This window comes from Amphiprion ocellaris, chromosome 15, assembly GCF_022539595.1.
Source record: "Amphiprion ocellaris isolate individual 3 ecotype Okinawa chromosome 15, ASM2253959v1, whole genome shotgun sequence".
NCBI lineage: Eukaryota > Metazoa > Chordata > Actinopteri > Pomacentridae > Amphiprion > Amphiprion ocellaris.
In genome coordinates this window covers 1,694,900-1,720,456 of record NC_072780.1, presented here as the reverse complement: position 1 = coordinate 1,720,456, position 25,557 = coordinate 1,694,900, and the positions used below count along the sequence as shown (strand labels likewise).

The 25,557-nt window shown below is 40.1% G+C and overlaps 1 protein-coding gene across 2 annotated transcripts in view; it reads left to right on the top strand.

Annotated features, from left to right (window-relative positions):
* The window catches only part of shisa7b (shisa family member 7), a 68,777-nt gene that overhangs the window by 17,450 nt on the left and 25,770 nt on the right, over positions 1–25,557 (top strand). For both annotated transcript variants that reach the window (XM_023264195.3, XM_023264196.3), the window contains exons 3-6: positions 12,310–15,250; positions 20,464–20,706; positions 21,800–21,916; positions 23,737–23,882. In XM_023264195.3, coding sequence (XP_023119963.2) covers positions 14,841–15,250; positions 20,464–20,706; positions 21,800–21,916; positions 23,737–23,882 — 916 coding nt within the window. In that variant the 5' untranslated portion in view covers positions 12,310–14,840. The remainder of the gene's footprint in view (positions 1–12,309; positions 15,251–20,463; positions 20,707–21,799; positions 21,917–23,736; positions 23,883–25,557) is intronic.

Sequence of the window (25,557 nt, the reverse complement as noted above, 5' to 3'; positions counted from 1 at the left end):
TGTTAATTCCAGATCACATGACCTGCTCTTTTTGTTTCTTTTTTGGTCATTTTCAGTCTGTTTTGTGGTCATCTGTGGTTGTTTTTTGTGTCTGTGCTCATTCTGTTTATTTTTTGGTCATTTTCAGTCCGTTTTAGACAGATAGATTAAACCTTTATTGATCCCACAGCGGGGAAATTTACAATGTAACAGCAGCAGCAAATAGAATAAAAAGGAGAGCAGCACACAATGCACACAGTGCATAGATTTAAATATTTTCTCCTTCTAGAAGAAAAACAATATTTACAGCAACATTCTTTGTGATCATTTTAAGCATTTTTGTGGTACACTGGAAAAGTATTGGCCAACACTGACAGCACTAAATGCTGATTTCAAAAAGGTTAAGGTACGTTTTGTGTTCACACTGGGTGACAAAAATGTACCTGGAGATGATGCAGTTCCATTTACAGTTATATACATTAGCAGCAGCACCTTAAAGTCTGCTCTAACCTGGACTGGTATGCTCGTATCACCTTTCTGGTCATATGAACCACCTTAACAAAAGAGCATGTTTTTGTGTAAACAGTCTGCATGAAGTATATATTTCAGTGTGAGGCGTGTTAAATGGGACACGCTATAGAGCACCGTCTCATGTGCCAGGATTGTGGAACATGCTCTTGGCAGGGAGGCAGCGCAGCAGGCATATAGGCAGCAGGACAAATCCATGCACGTGTGTCGCACACGCAGCAAGACAACTGGCCGAGATCAGCAGGAAGACAGACAGAGCAGCGGGGTGGACGCACACAGACAGGTTAGAATGTATAGGAAGAGTTGGAGGACACACAGACAGGTTAGAATGTATAGGAAGAGTTGGAGGACACACAGACAGGTTAGAATGTATAGGAAGAGGTGGAGGACACACAGACAGGTTAGAATGTATAGGAAGAGGTGAAGGACACACAGACAGGTTAGAATGTATAGGAAGAGGTGGAGGACACACAGACAGGTTAGGACGTATAGGAAGAGGTGGAGGACACAGACAGGTTAGGACATATAGGAAGAGTTGGAGGACACACAGACAGGTTAGGACATATAGGAAGAGTTGGAGGACACACAGACAGGTTAGGACGTATAGGAAGAGGTGAAGGACACACAGACAGGTTAGAACGTATAGGAAGAGGTGAAGGACACACAGACAGGTTAGGACCTATAGGAAGAGGTGGAGGACACACAGACAGGTTAGGACGTATAGGAAGAGGTGGAGGACACACAGACAGGTTAGGACATATAGGAAGAGTTGGAGGACACAGACAGGTTAGGACATATAGGAAGAGTTGGAGGACACACAGACAGGTTAGGACGTATAGGAAGAGGTGAAGGACACACAGACAGGTTAGGACATATAGGAAGAGGTGGAGGACACACAGACAGGTTAGGACGTATAGGAAGAGGTGGAGGACACACAGACAGGTTAGGACATATAGGAAGAGTTGGAGGACACACAGACAGGTTAGGACGTATAGGAAGAGGTGGAGGACACACAGACAGGTTAGGACGTATAGGAAGAGGTGAAGGACACACAGACAGGTTAGAACGTATAGGAAGAGGTGAAGGACACACAGACAGGTTAGGACCTATAGGAAGAGGTGGAGGACACACAGACAGGTTAGGACGTATAGGAAGAGGTGGAGGACACACAGACAGGTTAGGACATATAGGAAGAGTTGGAGGACACAGACAGGTTAGGACATATAGGAAGAGTTGGAGGACACACAGACAGGTTAGGACGTATAGGAAGAGGTGAAGGACACACAGACAGGTTAGGACATATAGGAAGAGGTGGAGGACACACAGACAGGTTAGGACGTATAGGAAGAGGTGGAGGACACACAGACAGGTTAGGACATATAGGAAGAGTTGGAGGACACACAGACAGGTTAGGACGTATAGGAAGAGTTGGAGGACACACAGACAGGTTAGGACATATAGGAAGAGTTGGAGGACACACACACAGACAGGTTAGAATGTATAGGAAGAGGTGGAGGACACAGACAGGTTAGAACGTATAGGAAGAGGTGAAGGACACACAGACAGGTTAGGACATATAGGAAGAGTTGGAGGACACAGAGACAGGTTAGGACATATAGGAAGAGGTGGAGGACACACAGACAGGTTAGGACGTATAGGAAGAGGTGGAGGACACACAGACAGGTTAGGACATATAGGAAGAGTTGGAGGACACACAGACAGGTTAGGACATATAGGAAGAGTTGGAGGACACACAGACAGGTTAGGACATATAGGAAGAGTTGGAGGACACACAGACAGGTTAGGACATATAGGAAGAGGTGAAGGACACACAGACAGGTTAGGACATATAGGAAGAGGTGAAGGACACACAGACAGGTTAGAACGTATAGGAAGAGGTGGAGGACACACAGACAGGTTAGGACGTATAGGAAGAGGTGGAGGACACACAGACAGGTTAGGACATATAGGAAGAGTTGGAGGACACACAGACAGGTTAGGACATATAGGAAGAGGTGGAGGACACACAGACAGGTTAGGACATATAGGAAGAGTTGGAGGACACACAGACAGGTTAGGACATATAGGAAGAGGTGAAGGACACACAGACAGGTTATGACATATAGGAAGAGGTGGAGGACACACAGACAGGTTAGGACATATAGGAAGAGGTGAAGGACACACAGACAGGTTAGGACATATAGGAAGAGGTGAAGGACACAGAATGATGAAGGTCGTAATTCCTTCACAGCATGTGGACTCGGCTGCTTAGGTTTTTCTTGTTTGTTATCTCTGTTTATCTTCTGGTAACATTGTTACATAACTGGTTCTCCATTACAAAAACATCTCTCCAGGAAGTGTGTTAATTCCAGATCACATGACCTGCTCTTTTTGTTTCCTTTTTGGTCATTTTCAGTCCGTTTTGTGGGCATTTTAGGTCTTTTTGTGGTCATTTTGTGCATTTTTGTGGTCATTTTGCACCCCTTTGTGTCCGTTTTCAGTCTGTTTGTGGTAATTTAGGTGTTTTGTGGTCATTTTGTGCGTCTCTCGTCACTTGGTATCTTTCTGTGATAATTATGTGTCATTGAGTCATTTTGAGTTTTTTTTTTTGTGGTCATGTTATGTCTTTTTCTGATTGTTCTGTGTGTCTTTGTGCTCATTTTGTTTCTTTTTTGGTCAATTTCAGTCCGTTTGGTGGGCATTTCAGGTCTTTTGGGGATCATCATTGCAACTTTTTGTGGTCATTTTCAGTCGGATTGTGGTAATTTTAGGTGTTTTGTGGTCATTTTGTGTCATTTTTTTGACATTTTGTGTGTATTTGCATCTTATTGTGGTCGTTCAGTGCGTCTTTGTGCTCATTCTGCTTCTTTTTTGGTCATTTTCAGTCTGTTTGTGGTAATTTTAGGTGTTTTGTGATCATTTTGTGTGTCTCTGTGGTCATTTTGCAACTTTTTGTACTTTGTGTGTGTGTGTGTGTGTCTCATTGGGTCATTTTGTGTCATTTTGAGCCTTTTTTGGTCATTTTGTATTTCTTTGTCAGTTTGTGTCTGTGGTCATTTTTGGTCATTATCAGTCTGTTTGTGGTCGTTTTGTCTCTTTTTGTGATAATTTTGTGTCTCATTGAGTCATTTTGAGTTTTTCTGCTGCCATTTGTGTTATTTTATAACACAAATGACATGTGGTGTTTGGTTGTAGATGGCCATGTTGATTTTAGGCCTGAAAACACACCGTCTCCATAAGTTTGACCCACATGCACGGACTCTTAGATTAATACAGAATAACGAGCAGGATATCCTTTAATAAACACATTCATAATGAAGTTAAAATGCCATTATTTGGACTTCCTGTGCATCTCTGTTTGTGTAAGGAATCGGTGCTCTTGCTGCCTAGAAAGCCAGTGGACGTTCAGCTGTTTGTCAGCGGGGGCTTCTTAATTACGACATCTGAGGAAGCGGGTCGGAAAAGCCCCGGGAGGGTCGAGGCACACTGATGTGAAGCCAGACTGTCAGGGCAGCAGAGCGCCCAGAACTTTCCATCGGAGAGGACCGGGCTATTTAGGTTGCTGTGATTCAGGAAATAGTTCCCATCATCTCTGACCCTCACCGAGGAACATCCTGTTCTCATGTGTCTCCATCCTCGGCTTACATTCTGGATTTAATAATTAATTCCTACCTTGCAGTTTGTCTCATTTTGTTTTTGGAGCTGCATCTTTTTCAGCTGCAGATGTTGTTAATTCTCTGTAATTTCACTTTGCTCTGAGAAGAAGCAGCAGTTAGATGTTGAATTTTGATCATATTCACTTCTTTTTTATTAGTATTCATCACTTGCAGATCCCTAAATGTATTAACTTCATCATGCAAAGAGTCCCTGTAGGTCTGTAATCAGATGTTCTTTGATGAGAAGCCAGAAATACTGCAGTTTTCCTGGAAGTTAATCAGTGTTAACGGAGCTTAATTAATTGTACCGACTTGTAGCTGTGACCCATAAACAGAAGAAGCAGCTGGAGGTATGAAGAGTTGATTATTGATGAATATAGAAAGTATAATGACTTTTACACCTGATTTTATTCGATCCAAATAATGACGATCGCCTGCATGAGCTGAACGTATTGATTTGATCTGAGCTCAGAGTGTCACTGGAAAACTCTCCTGTATGTAATTTGAAGTAATAAGCTGATCATTTCTCTGAAGAAGAGGCTGTTGAAATGCAAATACACAGTTTACTGCCGGTCGGAGAGCGATCTTATTGAGCGTTTTCATTCAGAATGAGAGTTCAGTCAGCAGCAGGAGGAAGGACACTGAGGAGAGTTTGTAGCTTTACAAATCCAGCGACTTTAATAACCATTAGAGCCCAACATTACCTTCTTTCCACTATTAGTTGGGTTAAACCTCATGTTCACAGTCAAAGGAAACTAATACAAAGACATAAATCAGTCCCTCCAGGATTTCACGGCTTTTTTCCAGATTGTTGCGGCCCTAAAATGTCTGATTTCACGGCAGCTTTTCTAAAAGAATTGCAATGTAAGTTGAGATGTTTTAAGCGTATTTGTTGCGATGAAATTGCGGGAGACAGTGACAGTTGCAAAAAAGTTGCATTTATTTATTCCTAAACTAATTCTTTAACACGATCCAACCCATTTACAGAAGACAAAACATTACAAAAATGAGACACAAAATGACAAAAAATGAGCCAAACGACAAAAATGAGACAGTGACAAAAGCGAGAAACAAAATGACAAAAAACAGACAACACAAGCGACAAATGTCAGACAAAAAAAGACAAAAAACAACAAAAGCAATACAAAATACTACAAAAATGAGACACAAAATGACAAAAACGAGACGAAACAACATAAAATGAGACAAATGACACAAATAAAAACAAAAAAAGACAAAAATTAGACATAACGGTTAGAAAAAGGAAACAAAATGACAAAAGCTTGAGACAAATGACAGACAAAAAAGACAACAAAAACAGGACAAAGTAGTACAAATATGAGACACAAAACGACAAAAATGAGACAAATGACATGAAAAAAACAAAAAGAAAAAATCATACAAAAAAGTTACAAAGCGACAAAAAATGGACAAACGACAAAAATGTGGACTGCTGTGATTGGTGGAACTCATGGGAGGCAGGCCAAAGTTGAGGAAAAGTTGCAGTGATTGGTCAGAATTGCAACTTGACTGACATATATTTAGGTATTTATGTTGTGTTGCAGCACAATGTGTTGCAGTGTGACTGTAATTTAAGTCCTTTTCTTTGGTTTCTGCATATTTTCTGCCCTCGGCTCTGTTGAGAACCACACTCTGTCCTCCAGTGTGATCACCTCTTAAGTTATTTGAATTAATTACATTTGTCAAACTAAAATTAACCCTCTGAACCTCAAGCAGCTTCTGTTCCAGACTTCATGTGAGCTCATTTTTCACTGCGATATGAAATCCTGCACCTCTGTGGAAACAGTAAAACCATGGTTAGAAGGAGAGGCAACTAGAACATGTCTTCTGTGCAGGTAACATGCAATAAATCATTAAAAAAAATAGTGAAAACATTTAATTTCTTGGATTTCTTATCAACATATAAAAGCACTTTTCCCACAGGTTTTGCTGGTACTGATAAAGGATTTAATGACTCCATATTTGTCCCCTATCTGCCCTGTAAACACAGCCTGCAGTTCATCCTAGCTCTGCTGATATGTCCCTGGATTTTTGTTATATGACTGTTTGATCCAGCAAAGTTGCTCATGGCTTCGTAATCGCAGATTTTAGTTTTTTACAGAATCTGGTTCGAGTAAACAGTTTATACTTGTTGGCGTTTTAAATGAGACCTGCTAAAAAAAGTGATTTTGGTGAAATATCGTGCTTTAAGGCTTATATTTGCGCATGTTTCCTGATGAGAAGTTCAAGAATCATTGAAAAGTTAAAAATCGAGCAATTCTTCCAGTTTTCGATTTGTTTCAAAGACAGCGTGCCAGCAGGTTTTGGGGCTTAGTGTTAAAATATTGAGCTTATTATACTCTGTGATGTGAATCAGAGAACTTTATGTCGACTGTAGGGCTGAAATGAAATTTGAATCTGAAATTTGAGTAGTTTGATGACAAAAATTCCTCAAGGCAAAATTCTCTGAATGGAGGCTGTGTTTAATCCACTACATAGTAGACCCCAGGTCACTAACTGGTGGACCGCGGTCCGAGTCCGGACCCAGACTTCATCCTATACAGACGGGGACCTATATAAATTACATTTGACAGGACGCTTCTATTTTAACCGGTGCAGCTTTTCCAGTGTTAACGGCGTTTAGCAGATCAAACGCTGAACTACGAAGCCAGTTTGTCATAGTCAGACTTTCTCTGCATCAGTCGGCTAAACAAAAACTAAACCCTCAGTCAGAGTTAACAGGCATGAAGGCGGTTTTCAACTTTCTTTCTTCACTCAGACTTTCTGCTTCAAACTCGTCACACAAACAGGAGGTTTCACAACCGTTTGACTCGTTTTCCACAAAATGAACCGATCGCCAACAGGTTGTTTTAATCGAGAACAAAGAGGAAAATAAAAATTTATGACGGTAAAAAGCTGCTGCTGGAAATGATGTAAGACAGGAATGCTGGTAGAAAACTACTAAATGTGCGTTAATGTTTTTTTAACCGATCAATACAGCTGATTATTGATAACAGACAGCTGCACAATAACTATCAGACGTCACACTTCTTCAATACCCCTGTACTATAATATATATGTACTATACTATATATGTACTATACCCCTGTACTATAATATATATGTACTATACTATATATGTATAGTACCCCTGTACTATAATATATATGTACTATACTATATATGTACTATACCCCTGTACTATAATATATATGTACTATACTATATATGTATAGTACCCCTGTACTATACTATATATGTACTATACCCCTGTACTATACTATATATGTAATACCCCTGTACTATACTATATATGTACTATACCCCGTACTATACTATACATGTACTATACCCACTATACTATATATGTATTGTACCCCTGTACTATACTATATATGCACTATACCCCTGTACTATACTATATATGTACTATACCCTGTACTAAATCTGTGGATGTTCTCAGTCATCCAGGTCATGATAAGTCTCAAGCAAGCATAGGTTATGGCAACTGGACTAACCTCGTGTGAGTCGAAAACGTTTCACCTCTCATCCAAGAGGCTTCTTCAGTTCTGAAAGCCTGGTGGGGAGTACCAGATATTTATCCACCAGGAGGGTGGTGGCAAAAACAAGTGGACAAAGACCCGAAACCAACAGACTCGTTAGGTGTTAATGTGAGTCGTTAGCCTTTGATGGGCGGTCGTTACCCCTCCCAGCCCTCTAGGAGGGTGGTTGGGGGTCACCTGACTGCAGGTGGGACAGATGGCTGCACCTCCTTGGGAGGGCTCTAAGAACGGCGTTGTAAGTGGGAGACAAGTGGTGTCTGAGGCCCCCTCCTCTGTTCAAAGATGGCCGTTCTAGTTTGACATGAATGGCTTCTTTTACCCCTCTCTCAAACCATCTGTCCTCTCTGGCTAGAATGCGCACCTTGTGGTCATCAAAGGAGTGCCCCTTCTCCTTGAGGTGGAGGTGGACTGCTGAGTCCTGGCCTGTGGTCGTGGCCCTCCTGTGTTGTGCCATGCGCTTGTGTAATGGCTGCTTAGTCTCTCCAATGTACAGGTCAGAGCATTCCTCATTGCACTGCACTGCGTACACCACATTGCTCTGTTTCTCCCTTGGAATTTTGTCCTTGGGATGGACCAGCTTTTGCCTCAGAGTGTTGCTGGGCTTGAAGTGTACTGGGATCTGGTGGGTGTTAAAGATCCTCCTGAGTTTCTCTGAAATTCCTGCCACATAGGGGATGACAATGTTGTTTCTCTTTTTGTGGTCCTCGTCTTTCTTATCCTCCCTGCGCTTTTTTGCTGTTTTGATAAAAGCCCAGTTTGGATAGCCACAAGTTTGAAGAGCAGAGTGAATATGTTTGTGTTCCCTTCTTTTTCCATCCGCTTCTGATGGGATGTTCTGTGCTCTGTGCTTTAAGGTACGGATCACCCCCAACTTGTGTTCTAGTGGGTGGTGTGAATCAAACAGGAGGTACTGGTCTGTGTGAGTGGGTTTTCTGTAGACCTCAATGTTGAGTTCCCCATTGGTTTCAATGCGTACCACGCAATCTAGAAACGCCAGACAGTTGTCTTGGACATCCTTTCTTGTGAACTTGATGTTTCAAGCCCAGCAACACTCTGAGGCAAAAGCTGGTCCATCCCAAGGACAAAATTCCAAGGGAGAAACAGAGCAATGTGGTGTACGCAGTGCAGTGCAATGAGGAATGCTCTGACCTGTACATTGGAGAGACTAAGCAGCCATTACACAAGCGCATGGCACAACACAGGAGGGCCACGACCACAGGCCAGGACTCAGCAGTCCACCTCCACCTCAAGGAGAAGGGGCACTCCTTTGATGACCACAAGGTGCGCATTCTAGCCAGAGAGGACAGATGGTTTGAGAGAGGGGTAAAAGAAGCCATTCATGTCAAACTAGAACGGCCATCTTTGAACAGAGGAGGGGGCCTCAGACACCACTTGTCTCCCACTTACAACGCCGTTCTTAGAGCCCTCCCAAGGAGGTGCAGCCATCTGTCCCACTTGCAGTCAGGTGACCCCCAACCACCCTCCTAGAGGGCTGGGAGGGGTAACGACCGCCCATCAAAGGCTAACGACTCACATTAACACCTAACGAGTCTGTTGGTTTCGGGTCTTTGTCCACTTGTTTTTGCCACCACCCTCCTGGTGGATAAATATCTGGTACTCCCCACCAGGCTTTCAGAACTGAAGAAGCCTCTTGGATGAGAGGTGAAACGTTTTCGACTCACACGAGGTTAGTCCAGTTGCCATAACCTATGCTTGCTTGAGACCTATACCCTGTACTATACTATATATGTAATACCCCTGTACTATACTATATATGTACTATACCCCGTACTATACTATACATGTACTATACCCACTATACTATATATGTATAGTACCCCTGTACTATACCATATATGCACTATACCCCTGTACTATACTATATATGTACTATACCCCTGTACTATACTATATATGTAATACCCCTGTACTATACTATATATGTACTATACCCTGTACTATACTATATATGTAATACCCCTGTACTATACTATATATGTACTATACCCCGTACTATACTATACATGTACTATACCCACTATACTATATATGTATAGTACCCCTGTACTATACCATATATGTAGTATGCAATGCAGCTGTTTGCCCGTGTTCCACCAGGAAGATTATTTCTGTTGCGCAGCGCGCTCACTTCCGCTTTTGATGCTGTAACTTGCCTCGAGAAGAATTTGATTACTCGATTAATCACCAGAATAATCGATAGAATACTCGATTACCAATATAATCGATAGCTGCAGCCCTAGTCTACTGTAAGATCTGAGACGCTGTAACCAGCAAATATTTGGTGTGCTTACTTGATAAATAATTTATTTTTTTGTACAAAGTAATTATAAATTGGCTTCTTGTTTGTGTGATATGATGGTAAATGTATATATTTCTTTGTAGTACAGTAGACGTAACTGGGTATCAAAGGGGTCAAAGGTTTCTAATAAATCACGTCTGGCGCTGTGAGCCAATTAGGTAGTAATTATGAAAATCAGGGTTTGTTTGTTATATTATTTTTTTGCAGCTTTATGCCAAGCCCTTCCCACACTCAGCGCTGTAGGCCTCATTCTGTAAACACAAACACACACATCTGTGGTCTCTGTTTCCTCTGCCCCGTCAGATGAGTCCATATGGCATCCGTCATGTCGCCTGCTCTCTTTCTATCAGTCAGATCACGTCTTCTCTGTCAGCTTGTGTTTTAGATAGATGTGTGTTGTAGAGAGCAGAGTGCTGCAGCTGCCTCAGTTTAAAGAAGACTGGATAAAATTACCCCCTACTATCCCAGCCCGTTTCCCAGTATCCTAAATAAGAGACTCATATCTGATCAATTTAAATTCTGGCGTTTGTGTATTTCTTTAACCCTCTGAACTCCCAGCAGTTTTTAGGTGTTTCTTTGCTCCTCTTAAGGCCTCTCCACACTGTGTGATTTTAACAGTCTTCTAAGTTCCCAGCTTGCTATGCTGTACCAAATGATAATAATAATGTCTTAAGTTTGCTCTGTGCAGACTGCACGATGAAAACGCAGCTGAATCTCAGCCTACGATGTACGTGAGGCGGCGTGAACGCGCAAGAATAAAACGTCGTCAGCGTGAGCCGTCCATCCATGAAAAATAAACAACCGAAGCATTAACGGAGCTCCTGCAATCACAGGGAAACTAGCCAAACATGAGCCCTACAATCACAGGGAAACTAGCCAAACATGAACCCTACAATCACAGGGAAACTAGCCAAACATGAGCCCTACAATCACAGGGAAACTAGCCAAACATGAACCCTACAATCACAGGGAAACTAGCCAGACATGAACCCCTACAATCATAGGGAAACTAGCCAAACGTGAACCCTACAATCATAGGGAAACTAGCCAAACATGAACCCTACAATCACAGGGAAACTAGCCAGACATGAACCCTACAATCACAGGGAAACTAGCCAAACATGAACCCTACAATCACAGGGAAACTAGCCAGACATGAACCCTACAATCACAGGGAAACTAGCCAAACATGAACCCTACAATCACAGGGAAACTAGCCGAACATGAATCCTACAATCACAGGGAAACTAGCCAAACATGAACCCTACAATCACAGGGAAACTAGCCGAACATGAATCCTACAATCACAGGGAAACTAGCCAGACATGAACCCTACAATCACAGGGAAACTAGCCAAACATGAACCCTACAATCACAGGGAAACTAGCCAGACATGAATGGAGCCCTCACCCTGCTGACATTTATGTGTTTGGAGAGAAATCCCAAATGCTAATGTTAGCTTACTAATCTGGAAGCTACTATTCCATTGCTGTATCCTTCCATGCTTCTTCCTTTTTTTGTCCGGTTGTGGTATGAGCTGGTTTCCTCCTAGTTTCCTGCTCGAGGACACGTCTAAAAGGCTTCTGCTGCCACAACTCTGCCAGGCTGTCTTCTTTGTTTGAATCCCACATACTTGTTTTGATGCGTTTTGTCGCCATAGATCATCTATTTGGGTTTATCTCCAGTGTGGCACTGATCAGTACGTCATTTTATCCTGCATTTCTATTGGTTAGTTAGTTGTCGTAGGTCCAGCAGCAGTCACACTGTGAGGTGATCACCCAGAATTGGCCATCCTTAATTTCTGATCAATAGCTAATAAACAAATGCTGCGTTTCTGACATATGGGGGAAAGAGCAGCCTTGGAGGAGGACTGCTCTCTCAGTGCTTTTCTAGTTTATTAACGTACTTGATTTGCAGTTGCGAAAGATAGAAAATCAGTTTCTAAAAGGATAATAAATGGCCAAAACTGTGAAGATTTTACTTTTAGCCACCTCAGTAAAAACTATTTTGAGTCTTAATGTGTTGGCATTGAAATAAAAGACTCCATCACCCAGAATCACGCTAATACCTGGGTTTTATTTTCTCCACAGATATCAGTGCTTAATTGTCATATTAGGAAATTACCTTGCCTTTTTGGAAAAAGATGACAGATGAAAACACAGAGAGAAAAAGTGTCTTTCTAGGAAATAAATATAAAAATAAAAGCTGTAGATTCTGAATGTGTTTTGACAAACACCCTGCATGCTGTGCTCTTCTCTTACAGTGTGAAAACTGGTGAACGAGTGGATGTGAAGCTGTGAGAGGAAGACTCCAAGAAGCAGAATAAAAGTGGAGGTTTCTCGGAGAACCTTCAGCTGCTTTCAAAGCCGAGGCTCCTCATTAACTGTTCCTCCTGCTTTTCCACTGTATTTAGTTTTATTTTGGACATACTGGGGATCACGGTTGCTGACCTCATCCCCTCTGCTTTTGTTGTTTTTATTCCAAGCAAGACCAAAACCAGGTGCCAAACTGACTGTCAAGAGAAGAAGCAAAAAACTTGCACATCTCCAATTCATCGTATAAAGAGTTTAACTTTTAATACCTGATTTAGTAACTAACACACAGCGTTACTTTTCTCCCTCACATTACAACACCTTACATTAAAATCACGTTTAATAGTTTATATCCATCGTCTCCAGTCAGTGTTTGCTGCTCTTAGTGCTAAAACTGCGTGACGTTTTTCCTACCGAGACGACGATCAGTGCATTATTGGTTCAAAGTGCTTTATAAACGCGTCCTCCAGCCGATAGTGTGTTTGTAGGAGGCGTGTGGTGAGCAGCGATAACTCTCTGCTGTGCTTCGACGCCGTCTGAACACTTTAACGCTTCGACAGGACGGCGTTTGACTGGCAGGTGGCACGAGCCACGTCTACCCTGATAAATACCGCCACCGCTGCTGCTGCTGCTGCTATCTCTAAGGCTTCGTCTCAGCCTGCGCTCTGAAACACTGTCGACACTTTGCCTATCTCCTTCTTCCAGTCCCTTACACGAGAGACGCCTCTCACTCTCCGTTGTCGTCTGTTTCTTCCACATGTGGCGCTCGGTTACCCCACGCCGAACCACCTGAAAGGCCCCTTTATCTACTCCCAGTGACCTCTTCGACCTTTTTGCATTCTTCCTTTTATTCTACAAAAAACATGCAATTTGAAACCTTTCACTGTACTTGCATTTTTTGTGGAAGGAGATCAGTTTTGTAAAAAAAGAAAAAGGAAAAAAAGAACATAACCTAAAGCCATACTGAACACCAGCCATACTGATATCTTTTACATCGACTGAACTCCTCGCAGCGTTTTCCTCAACAAACGTCGGTGCACTCACACATTCAGGGAGTCGACGGAGAAGCTTCTAGCATGAAACAGCCCAGAGTTTCCTACGTTTGGATGAAAGAACAGCTTTGTAAGTTCTGACTTTTTCTACCTGCGTCTTTCTGGATCGCGCTCCGTCCTGAATCGAGCCCGAGTTCCCGTCGTCGCCCTGCGTTCCTCTGCGTTGACGGATGAATCCGGACAGTTTCATGTCTGTTCTGTGGGCAGAACCTCGCTGCCCTGCTAGAACCGGGCTCAAGCCCTCCTTCGTTCTCTTCTGCTGGGCCAAGCTAAATTCAGAGCAGAGACACTCGCGTAAGGGAATCGAACGCACATAGATCCTCACTTTTTTAATCCTTCTTCGCTATCGATCGCTCTTCAATGAATGCCTTGACATCTCCTCTGCTGTCCTCTAGTAGCAGCTGGAAGGACTTTTTCTTACAGATTTGATGCTGCTTAACGCCGGCACTAGTCGTCACACTCACAGACTTCTAAATCCAAACCAAAAGCTCCAGCATATTGACCTTTACCGATTCGCTAAATTCTTCGAAGGGGAGAGTTTGTTTATCGATGCGAAAGAAATTAAAGTCACAGCTTGTGCCAAATTTACACAGACTTCCTGTTAGCTTGTTCACCAAACACAGCTGAGATCTCTGAAGCTGCCAGCGCCGTTCGTTGTTTACGAGGCTCAACGCACACGAAGCATGATAATTAATTTGATTACTAAAGAAGACGTTTTGTTTGTTTCCATGTATGATTTTAACACATTTGGTTGTCCAACAGAAGTGCCAAACTCCAAGAAGAATACATCCAGCATCCGTTAACGCTCATCAGATCTACAAAGTTTACATACAGCGCTAAATGTTTACAGACCACAGTTTCCATTTCCATTGATGTGAATCGTAACTTTAGTGCCATAAACAGCAGAACTCTCTTCAGTAGGAGGAGGGCTCCTTATAGTCAGAGTTTACACTTTTCTCGCTCTCATTTTGTTTACAGAAAACCTGAAAATACTGCCTGTTTGGAAGATTTAGAATTCTGGCCACTGGACTGTAAAATGGCACTTTGTCAACAAACAGACCAAAATTAAACATCCAACACACGCTGCCATTAAAACGAACCCATACAATTCAGTATTTATGATTTCAGATCCATCGTCGGGCAGTTAGCGTAGGGCCTAAAAACTCTGAAAGACCTCAATGTTTACAAAAGCTGCTGACTGGAAGGAGAAATGTTTACATGCAGATGGAGGAGTGAAACGGCAAACTCATTCGTGTAACATCACCTGAACAACGTGAATCTGCTGAGAAGCCCTCTGAACGTTGTCTTCATCAGACAGAGAACTTTTCCTACTGAAGGTTTTTATAAATCGAAGGAGGACGGCTCACACTAGACTGGGAACTATTTCTGATTATTTTTTTTAACAGCGGATCCAGAACTTCGATAAAACAATGAGACCTGCACTTACAAAAGGGATGTTTAGCTTCTCCCTTGTTCTCCTGCTTTTCTCCTGCCTGGCTGTTTCCACGGTAACCATCTCCACGGAGCGACGCGCTGTCGACGGTGATGTCAGGACTCTGACCGGCGGCTCCGCTGCTGCTGGGAAAGCGAGCGCCACCTTGTTCCTCCTGACCGGCTACAAGCCCCCACTGCCACCGCCCCCTGCCGGACCCAAGGTGGCGCCGAAAGCAGCCGAGGTGGAGGACGGGGACGACGCTCCGGTTATGGCCGAGCTGCCTCCAAAGCCCCTCCCTCAAACCATGTTGCCAAGGAACGTGACGGCAGACGCCCTGAAGCCCCCGCTGGGAGCCGCCCAGGTGGCTCCGCCCCCCAAACAGCTGGTGGACGTGGACGTGTGCAGGTAGGAACACGACAGGTGTTCTCCAACTTTAACGTTGTTAGTTTTGTGTATTTCCTTTACTTTCCCCCAAATCCTCACTGTTACTTTATATATAGCGCAAGGTCATTTTGTTTTTTTTAGTTTTTCTGATATATATGGAATCACTTGAAATATTTTTAGGATTTTTTTTGGAAGATTTGTACTCATTTTTTGAAAATGTTTACACAAATTTTCTTGCCAAATGTGGGGGATATTTTTAAAAATAAAACTTTTAAGGGAAACTTTTAAGGAATTATTGGAATTTTCTTCCTGAAGGTTTTGCAAATTTTCAGAAATTTGGGGATTTTTTTTGCTGAGTTTTTTTGTTTTTTCAGACAAGGACACAATATTTTAAATTAAATGGACAGATTCTGATCATCAGTAACTAATAAACAAATGCTGCATTTCTGACAATGCCCTATGGGGGAATGAGCAGCCTTGGAGGAGGACTGCTCTCTGAGTGCTTTTCGAGTTAACTCTTAAATCATATGATTGCCAATTCAAAATTGTGTCACTGTCCATATACTTATGAACGAGACTGTGTAGTTTTAAATCATACATAAAATACAGGTAACTGCTGGTGCAACAGTAACAACATCTTTAAGACTGTGATCCACCTGATTGATAGATTATTCCAGTTTATTAGACTAACGGAAATATCTGATTTAACTTCACTGAGTTACTGAACAGTTTTCATCTAAACTGTTTAAATGCCATACTGATCAGTTTGTAGCGAGCAGATTTCCTCATAGGACGATTTGACAAAAAAAAACCCAAAAAAAAAACAAAAGTCACTCTTGATTAGTTGTTGGAATGCTGAAGATCTGACAAGTTTTCTTGTTTTCACAGTAAATGGTGTGAACTTGGTGATTTTTTTTTAAAGAATGACACGTCCTTCAAAGCCACTGGTGGGTTTTGGGGTTCAGAGAGTTAATGCATGATGTGAGATTTAGTTAATATAAATAATATACATGCAGATTAACTGTACTGTTAGAAGGTGGGAGAAGCAGCATGGAGCTATAGGACCTGTTTGCCTTCATTCACTCCTACCTCATGAGCTGTTAGACCAGGAGACTGAGGATAATAAATATATCTTTAGAAATGCAAATAAGTTTTTGTCAGCTGTAATCCAAACGCACACCTCCTACTCCGACATTTCCCTGCCTGTTAACCCATTAACATCCTCCCTTTTAACCCTCATGTTGTCCTCATTTATGGGCACCAAAAAATATTGTTTCCTTGTCTGAAAAAAATCCAAAAATTCAGCAAAAAAAAATTCCCCAAATTTCTGAAAATTTGCAAAACCTTCAGGAAGAAAATTCCTGTAATTCCTTAAAAATTTCCCTTAAAAGTTTCATTTTAAAAAAACCCCCCAAATTTGGCAAGAAAATTCTTGTAAATATTTTCAAAAAATGTGTAAAAATCTTCCAAAAAAATCCTCAAAATATCTAAAGGGCTATTTTTTTTCCCACGTTTTCAAACTTTAAATTTGCAAAACCTTCAGGAAGAAAATTCCAATAAATCCTTAAAAGTTTTATAAAAAAAAATAATAAAAATCCCCTAAATTTGGCAAGAAACTTTTTGCAAATATTTTCCAAAAATGAGTAAAAATCTTCCAAAAAAATCTTAAAAATTTCTAAAGTGATATTTTTTTCCACATTTTCAAACTTTAAATTTGCAAGACCTTTAATAAGAAAATTCCAACAATTCCTTAAAAATTTCCCTTAAAAGTGTGTGTGTGTGTGTGTGTGTGTGTGTGTGTGTGTGTGTGTGTGTGTGTGTGTGTGTGTGTGTGTGTGTATATATAAATCCCCCCAGTTTGATAAGAAAATTCATGTAAAAATATTGTTTCCTTTCTTGAAAAAAAATCCAAAAATTCAGCAAAACTGAATTCCCCTAATTTCAGAAAATTTGAAAACTTTCAGGAAGAAAATTCAAGTAATTCCTTCAAAGTTTTCCTTTAAAATTTTATGAAAAAAAATCACCCCCAATTTGGCAGGAAAATTCTTTTAAATATTTTCAAAAAATTTGTAAAAATCTTCCAGCCAATTTTGCTGGATTGTGGTTAATGTTTTTGTGAATGTTCTTAAAGAAACATTTTTTTAAACAATTTGTTATGCCGTGAGACATAAAGACATAAAGAATGAACAAAACTAGAAGTTGGAAAACATGTTTATGTCAGAATAATAAATAGAAAATCTGCCCAACTTGCAACAGTGAAAAGGACATAAAATGCAGAATAAACCTGTTCCAGTGTATTCCTCTTTGTCCAAATGAGATGCTATTAAAATCTCTGTAAAAGTCACAAACGTGAGCCTTAGGTGTGCTGAATAAAATAAGCAGAGTTGACCTTTAAAGAAGTTCACGGCTGAAGGGCTGCACCTCGTCCACAGCGCTCCTTTATTTTTGTAATGTGTTGAAGCCATAAAAACGAGGCGCATCATGATTCTCCTCCTGCAGCCCTGATCCTGATCTCGCCGAAGCTTATATTTTGCACTGAGAGGCGTCTTGCTGTTGCTAGGCGACACATAATCAGCTCTACATCAGTTGTGTGTTGGCGAGCCACACATGCTACAACCATCAGCATCAGTTCAGCGCTAATAAGAGAGAGATCCAACACGGATCTCAGCGGTTTCTGTTAACGTGCTGCTCATTTGGTCTGTAAAGGTTTTATTATTCTCTGTTCTGCTGCTGGAGAACCCTGCAGAATACAGCGACCTGAAACATTTATCTGGAGGTGCTCCTCCTACCACAAAACACAACACCTCCGGCACAAAATGATTCAAAGGCAGAGAAAAAACTGTCATGGAAACACTTCTTCACTATCAAACTGCATCTGTTGTGATTCCTGCCTGATGCTACGTGTCGACGAGATGCATTTTTCCTGCATATAAACACGTGTACTTGAGGCCAGTAGGTGTTCAACTCCTGCCAACCTTCTATAACTTCCTTCTCCAACTATCCTGCCCCTGATTGGACAAACGCATCGGCTCGGGAGCTGTCTGCTCCTGGAACATGGCGACTGGGTCACAAACTTTCTCTTTTATTATGAAAACAGTTCAGCGAAAAGTATTTCTGAAAGAATTTGAGGTGAGAAATAATCTGTTCAGCAGCTGAATCTGTCCTGGTTTTAGTTCACCAACGGCTAGTTTAGCTGTCTCAAAAACGTAACACACATAAATATATAATAGCTAATAATAATATAATAACTCACATAAATATATAATCACTTTAGATATTTTTAGGAATTTTTTTTGGAAGATTTTTACTAATTTTTTGAAAATATTTACACAAATTTTCTTGCCAAATTTGGGGGGGGGGTTTAAATAGAGTTTTTAAGGGAAACTTTTAAGGAATTGGAATTGTCTTCCTAAAGGTTTTGCAAATTTAAAGTTTGAAAATGTGGAAAAAAAATATCACTTTAGATATTTTTAGGATTACTTTTTTGGAAGATTTTTACTAATTTTTTGAAAATATTTACACATATTTTCTTGCTGAATCAGTGTTTCCTCTAGGATTTTTTCAGCAGCAGGCTGTCCGGGAGCCGTGGCAACGTAAACAAATCACACTTGAATGCAAATTTTACTTTTTCAACCAATTTAGTGAATGGCCAGTTGAAAATAGCTTTTTAAAGGCTGAATGTAAAAATTGAAAACAAATAAAATAAAAAACAATGTTTGAAGAGGTTCATCTGAAAACACAGTCAGCAGTTATTCATACATGGAGTGTAGATATTAGCTTAATGCTATCAATAGTTTACTCACGTTAGCGACACTGAGTTGGCACCGGGTCCAATTAACTGAAGCTACCGATATGCTACGTAGCGTTAGCTGGACATCAATATTTAGAGAATCTCTGTTTAACTTGTAAAATCTATTATGAGTTATCTTCAGCTAATAACTTTTCTCTGGTAAGTCGCTGCCCTATTTTCCAAGACGTCACTCCTCTGACTCTCTGACCTGCTGCCTGGATGCTGGATGTGACGTCACTTTCAAGGCGACTAATTAACGTCATATTAACCGACGTATCAGAGAGTAGATACTGAGACAGATAGTTATCTGTAGTTTACCTTAGTACTTACCGACACAGTGCAGGACTGAGACATGTGGCAGTGGAGGATTAGCGACAATAAAAAAATTACAAAGAAGAAAGAAATCTGAAGGAGTGGCGGCTAGGATTTAGGAATGGCGGCCTGCCGCTGCTAAATGAATGTAGAGGAAACACTGCAATGAATGGGATGCAGCAAATTGTGGGATTTAGTGGACACGTACCTTTAGTGTTGCAGCATTAGCATGGATGACGGTCATATAGTCATGTCATCCATTCTCACAGGTACCAGCTGTTCCTAAAATGTCTTCTCATGTTTTTCTTGTGCTACAGATACATATCTGTGCCACCTTAAACCTCTGAACTCTGGGGTGTTTCTTTCTGCTGTCACATTTTCCCTCACTGTGGGTTCATTTTTCACTGCAGTATAAAGTCCTGCACCTCTATGAAAACAGAACAACCATGGCTAGAAGGACAGAAAACTCAACAATGTCTTTAATGCAGTCTTATGCCATTTTACTGCTGAACATCTTTGATTTGTTCCCATCCTTGTTTCCTCTCTGCTTTGTGCAGACACAGCAGAAGTCACAGAAGAATCACCAGCTTTGTCGAATGTGCCGTGGACTGCAGAATTTACATATATATATATATATATATTTTTTTTTTTTTTATACAGAAGCTTGTTAGAGAAACCGTTTTATTTTTGTTGCATTTTTAAGCAAGAAATGTAGAATAAAGTGCATTTATGAAATGCCATGATTTTAAGGTTGTTTTCTGATTGAAACAGCAGATCACAGATGAATATTTCAGACACAAAGTTGAAAAACAGTTTCTGGGTGATAAATAGTGTTGTTTTAGTATTTTTTTTAAGATAAAATGCCTTTCATTCCTGGCAATGGGGTTAATGTAGACTTTATTATGGCCGAATATTAAGGGTTTGGATCCCTCAGCTGATTGGAAAACTGCCCCAGACATGGACCAACATGTTGGTGATACTAATATGTCCACTAAAGAATGTCTTACTCTGGTTTGTCACGATGCTGTCAGGACTTTACCTGCTTCCTCCTGCCTCCTTTGAGCCCCGCCCAGCTTCCTATCGAACACTGTGGCCCGTCTTTAGTTTAACTCTCCCACTCTTGACTCCTCAGGGGGTACTTCGACGTGATGGGGCACTTCGACAGCACCTTCAACTGCTCCCAGGGCAGCTACATCTACTGCTGCGGAACGTGCCACTACCGGTTCTGCTGCGAGCACCAGAGGAACCGGCTGGACCAGGACTCCTGCAACAACTACATCTCCCCCGTCTGGGCCGACCCCCAGGTCACGGTCACGGTGCCCACTGGAAACAAGCCCGACCCGGACTTCGAGACGCTGCAGCAGCAGAACAGCAGGTCAGAGTCTGGACTCAATGAACACAGGCAGCGGTGTTAAGAACCGTACAGTAATTTATCAGGAGACAACAAAATAACATGCTGGGAAAATGTCAAATCTGCTCACTAATCCTGCTTTATGTTGCTCATTTATTTCAGAGGACAGAAAAAAAAACACTTGAAATGATTATATGTTTGAATCTTGGTTATTTACGGAGCACGAACAAGAAAAGTTTTAGAAATAAAGTTGACAATGACCTTTTTTACAGTTTAATTTTGAAGCAAAACTGGTTTATGAACAGCAAATAAGTACAACGTATGAGGTTGTAGTATTTTGTGTGGGTGTAATAACATTAATACCAGCTGTATATCTCAAATAAATAACATTATTTTTTTAAACCAAATTTTAATTTTTATACGCATTTCTGCATATTTATATCCCTGTAAGGCACAAATATAGAATATAGCAAAAAATAAATAAAACAAAAAATAAAACTATAATATAACTATACACACACACATATATATATATATATATGTGTGTGTGTTTGTGTGTGTAAACACAAATATAGAAAAAAATAAAATAAATAAGACAAAAAATATATATAAAGATATACATAAATAATAGAAAATAATTTATATTTTTTCCAATGACTCAAGTGGCAAATCAACACTTAAAATGGATCTGATTTCTGCCTGAATCCCCAAATAGTTTCAGCTGTAGACAGTCCCAGAATATGTGAGTGTGGTCTTCAGTTTTGCCTCAGTTCCTCCAGCATAGATTATTGTTTCTTTCATCAAGGATTGAGATTAACATGATAATAATTTAAAGTACGTAACGAGCCAAAAATGCCTTGATTACATGATCTGTCCTCTGAATATCTTCCTCTTATTTGTTACATGTTTAAATTTTGCATGTGTATTTTTCTTTTGTCAAGAAAATGTACAATCCTACGGCGATACAATAAAAATGAAGGCTCGATGTTGGATGTCCTTGTTACATTTTCCCTCATTTTTCTCTGCATTATCACGACCCTATGAGAGGCGACCTTTTGTTAGCTTCCTGTTCTCCTTCACTGCAGAGTGACCTGAGTTAATTTTCTTCCATAAACAGTACGGCCTACGTAATTGGAGGGGTGATCTCCTTCACTCTGGTGGTGGCCGTGGGCGTCAGGATCGCCTTCAGCAAGGTGGCACGCCGACCTCGCAACCGAGACATCAACATGCCCAGGTGAGAGCGCCGAACACAGTCAGAACGGAGAACAAACGATGATGCTACTCTGGCAACCAGAAGAAAATAAGTGGAACTGTTACCCTGAAAAATCAGGGGAGTTCTTAGCTGTATTCTGGTGTTTGGTGTGGTCCGCTAGCAGACGATAATCAAGGTTGTAAGACACAATCCCCACATAGAGCAGAAAATTCAGTAGATATTCTCTAAGTTTTAATGGATGATGGATCTATAGTTTAACATTGATGTGTTTTAATCCTCGTGTCGTCCTGTGGGTCAAATTGACCCCTTTTAAAGTTTGAAAATCGGGAAAAAAAAAAATATATTTGCACAGTGAAAACTTCCACATTTTCAACATTTTTGGGAAATTTTTGAAAAATTTTTGGTGGGAAAAAGAGATGTTAAAAAAATGATTTTTTTCTGAATGTTCTTAAAGAAAATCTTAGAACTTCTCCTGATATATATGTAATCACTAGATATTTTTAGGATTTTTTTGGGAAGATTTTTAGTCATTTTTCGAAAAATTTATTTATTTACAACTTTTATTTTTTTATGTTTTTATTTTTAATTTCTTTTTCTTGACAAATTTGGGGATCCTTTTTTAAATGAAACTTATAAGGGGAATTTTTAAGGAATTTTTGGAATTTTCTTCCTGAAGATTTTGCAAATTTTTTATAAATTTGGGGAATTTTTTTGCTGAATTAAAAAAAAAAATTTTCAGACAAGGGAACAATATTTTTTTGTGCTCATAAATGAGGACAACAGGAGGGTTAATAAACTGTAAATAATGTCATCCAAACCAGCAGATTCTCTCAAACACTATTGTATATTAATATATCATATATCTTTGCACACTTTGGACAGCGAAGAATAAATATTACCAGCTTTATATTTGTTAAATCTTGGACTGAAATCACATCTACTCTTCTTAGAATGTCCCAAAAACAAAACAAGCGCTTTTAATTTTTTTAAAAAACTTGTTCTGAAGTAGAGTTGAGGATTTAAAATTGCTTAGAAAACTTGGAGTACATAAATCTGGCACCTACACTGTAAAAAAATGTTTGTAATTTTACGGTAAAAAAAACTGTCAAACTATGATGGTAAAAATCTGTAAACTCTAAAACAGTTTGATGCAGTTTATTTAACAATGAATCACCATCAATAAATTAATCAGGAGAAAAATGTGTTTTTTAGATTGTTTTTCTCTTCATAAAACACATTTCCCGACTCCTGCACAGTTTTTAATGGAAAAATGCCGTAATATGTAGAACAATGCTGCAATTTTTGCATTTAATTCTCAAAAGAATCCAGTTTTTCCCAGTTAAATGTACATACTATTGTGCCGTTAATGGAAACATTTTATAATATTGATGTAACATGTAACATTTCTGCCTTTATTACATATAAAAATTAGTTACTGTGTTTATAACGGACATATGCTTTCATATTTATGACTAAAAATACACATATTTAATGTTAAACACACAAACTGTTGTGCTGATAATAATTTTTTACAGTAAAATATGGAATGAAGCACATTTTTTAACCCTAAAATCAACAATATCAATGCATTTCTTTACCGTAAATCTGTAATTTTACGGTAGCGTTCTGGCGGCCACAGCTGCTAGAATTTTACCATAAAAACTTTTTTTTTTTTACAGTGTAACTAAAGGTGATCTCAGTTCGATCATGATAAGATCACCTTTCACAGATCTGAAACTGAGGTAAAATTCACTACTAAGGTGGCTTAGTGTTCTAACTTTTCCTTCACATTTTTATGTGACTTTCCTCCTCCCTCTCTAATCCCTCCTTTGCTGAGTCAGATCTCTGGTGGATATCTTGCGTCACCAGTCCAGTCCTGTGCAGCAGGGAGAGAGGAACAACACCACGGTGTTGACCACCACCACCTCAGATGGACGAACATCCAAAAACGTCTACACGCCCATCCTGCAGATCAAAGACAACCGCAGTAAGTAGCGAGAGATTGATGCTAAACACATAGTATTAGTAAAGCAGAAAGAACGGGACCATATTCAGGGTAAATTAACAGTTTAATTGGCTAGCTGAACCCAGTGGTAATACAGGAGGTCCTCCGTTTAACGTACAGCGTTTCGTCGTTCCGTCAGGGCTGGTTTTGTGGAACTAGTTGGCGAGCGGATGAATATGTCGTCACGCAGCGCTATAAGACGTCTTTGTTTCCATTCTCTGAGTTACAGTTGGATTCATTTCTGTTTTATTTACATATACGTGTGCTACTTCTCAACATGAGTCCTCTCAGAACACTTTGTGATATTATATTAAAGGGACAAAACCAACAAATTTAATGATTCACTTCGAGCAGTTCTTTGGGAACTAAAAACCCTCCAGCAGAACCAGGCTCAGGGAATGCAGCCATCTGCCTCGACTGGTTGGGGTGAGGTTTGTGTGGAGAAAACTTTAAAGTATTTATACCATCATTTCGGGGGATTTAGCCGTCAAACTGTAAGTCATTTTCAGTTTATTCAACTCAGAAATACAGGAGGTCCTCGGTTTACGGCGTCCTCGACCTACAGCGTTTCATCATTATGTCAGAACGTGTTATGTGGAACTAGTTGACTAACGGAGCAGATGAATACATCATCATGGTGCTATCAGACGGCTTTGTTTCCATTCTCTGGTTGTACTCCACCTTGGATTGTGCTACATTCACTAACTTTTTATCCTTCATTATGGCTCCCAGCGTAAGTCAGACTCTTCTGATGCTTGGAAGAAAAGGAAAGGCGTCTCTGTCCAGCTAGTTAAACTTGTGTTTGCAAAATGAATCGTGAGTCGCAGCAAACTTGACTTCTTTACTGTGGCTTGTGATACACATTACAAACGGAGTGAAAACTGCAACAAAAACAGAATAAAACAACATAAATATGTGTAAATAAATCCTTTTAACTGAACCAGTAAGTCCATAAATGAAGTTAATTATGACATTGCTTCATTTACAAAGTAGAAAGCCGTGCATCCAGAAAAGGTATAAGCTAAACATCAAAATAGCAGCCAGGAAGTGACAACTGTCAACAGACAACTTTAAAATAAAGGCTTTTTCAAAATAAAAGTACATCGATAATTCTGCCTTAAGAGCAACACACCATGGAAGTGAAATTAGATTTAATAAAACGCTGGGAACAGGACCAAACACCAACGAACATCGGCATTATTAGATCAAGTTGTAAAAATAGTGGAACAAATTCTGTTATCTTCGAGTAAAATGATTCATACATGCATGAAAGTCGTTGGTATTCATGACTTGTATGAAGAAATGATCGATATCGTGGTGCACGGAACGACTTTGTTTACATTTTCACCAGAGTTCTGACTTAAAAATCGAAATCGACTTCCATGGATCTGTAGAAACGGAATATAAGTCAAGGACCTCCTGTACTGCTTTTTTTCAGATCTCACATCAATATCTGTACCACACTAAACACTGCAGGGGAAATACATTTATTGAATTGTTGAGGAATAATCTCAGTGAAAGAAATAACATGACCTCGCTCATGGTTTTTATTTCTTTTTCTGTTTGTTCACCTTTACTGACTCTGTGTTTTAAAGCGTTGCACTTAGAGGGGATTAATAAGAATTTGAAATCATTTAAGATTCTTTGATCCTGCAAC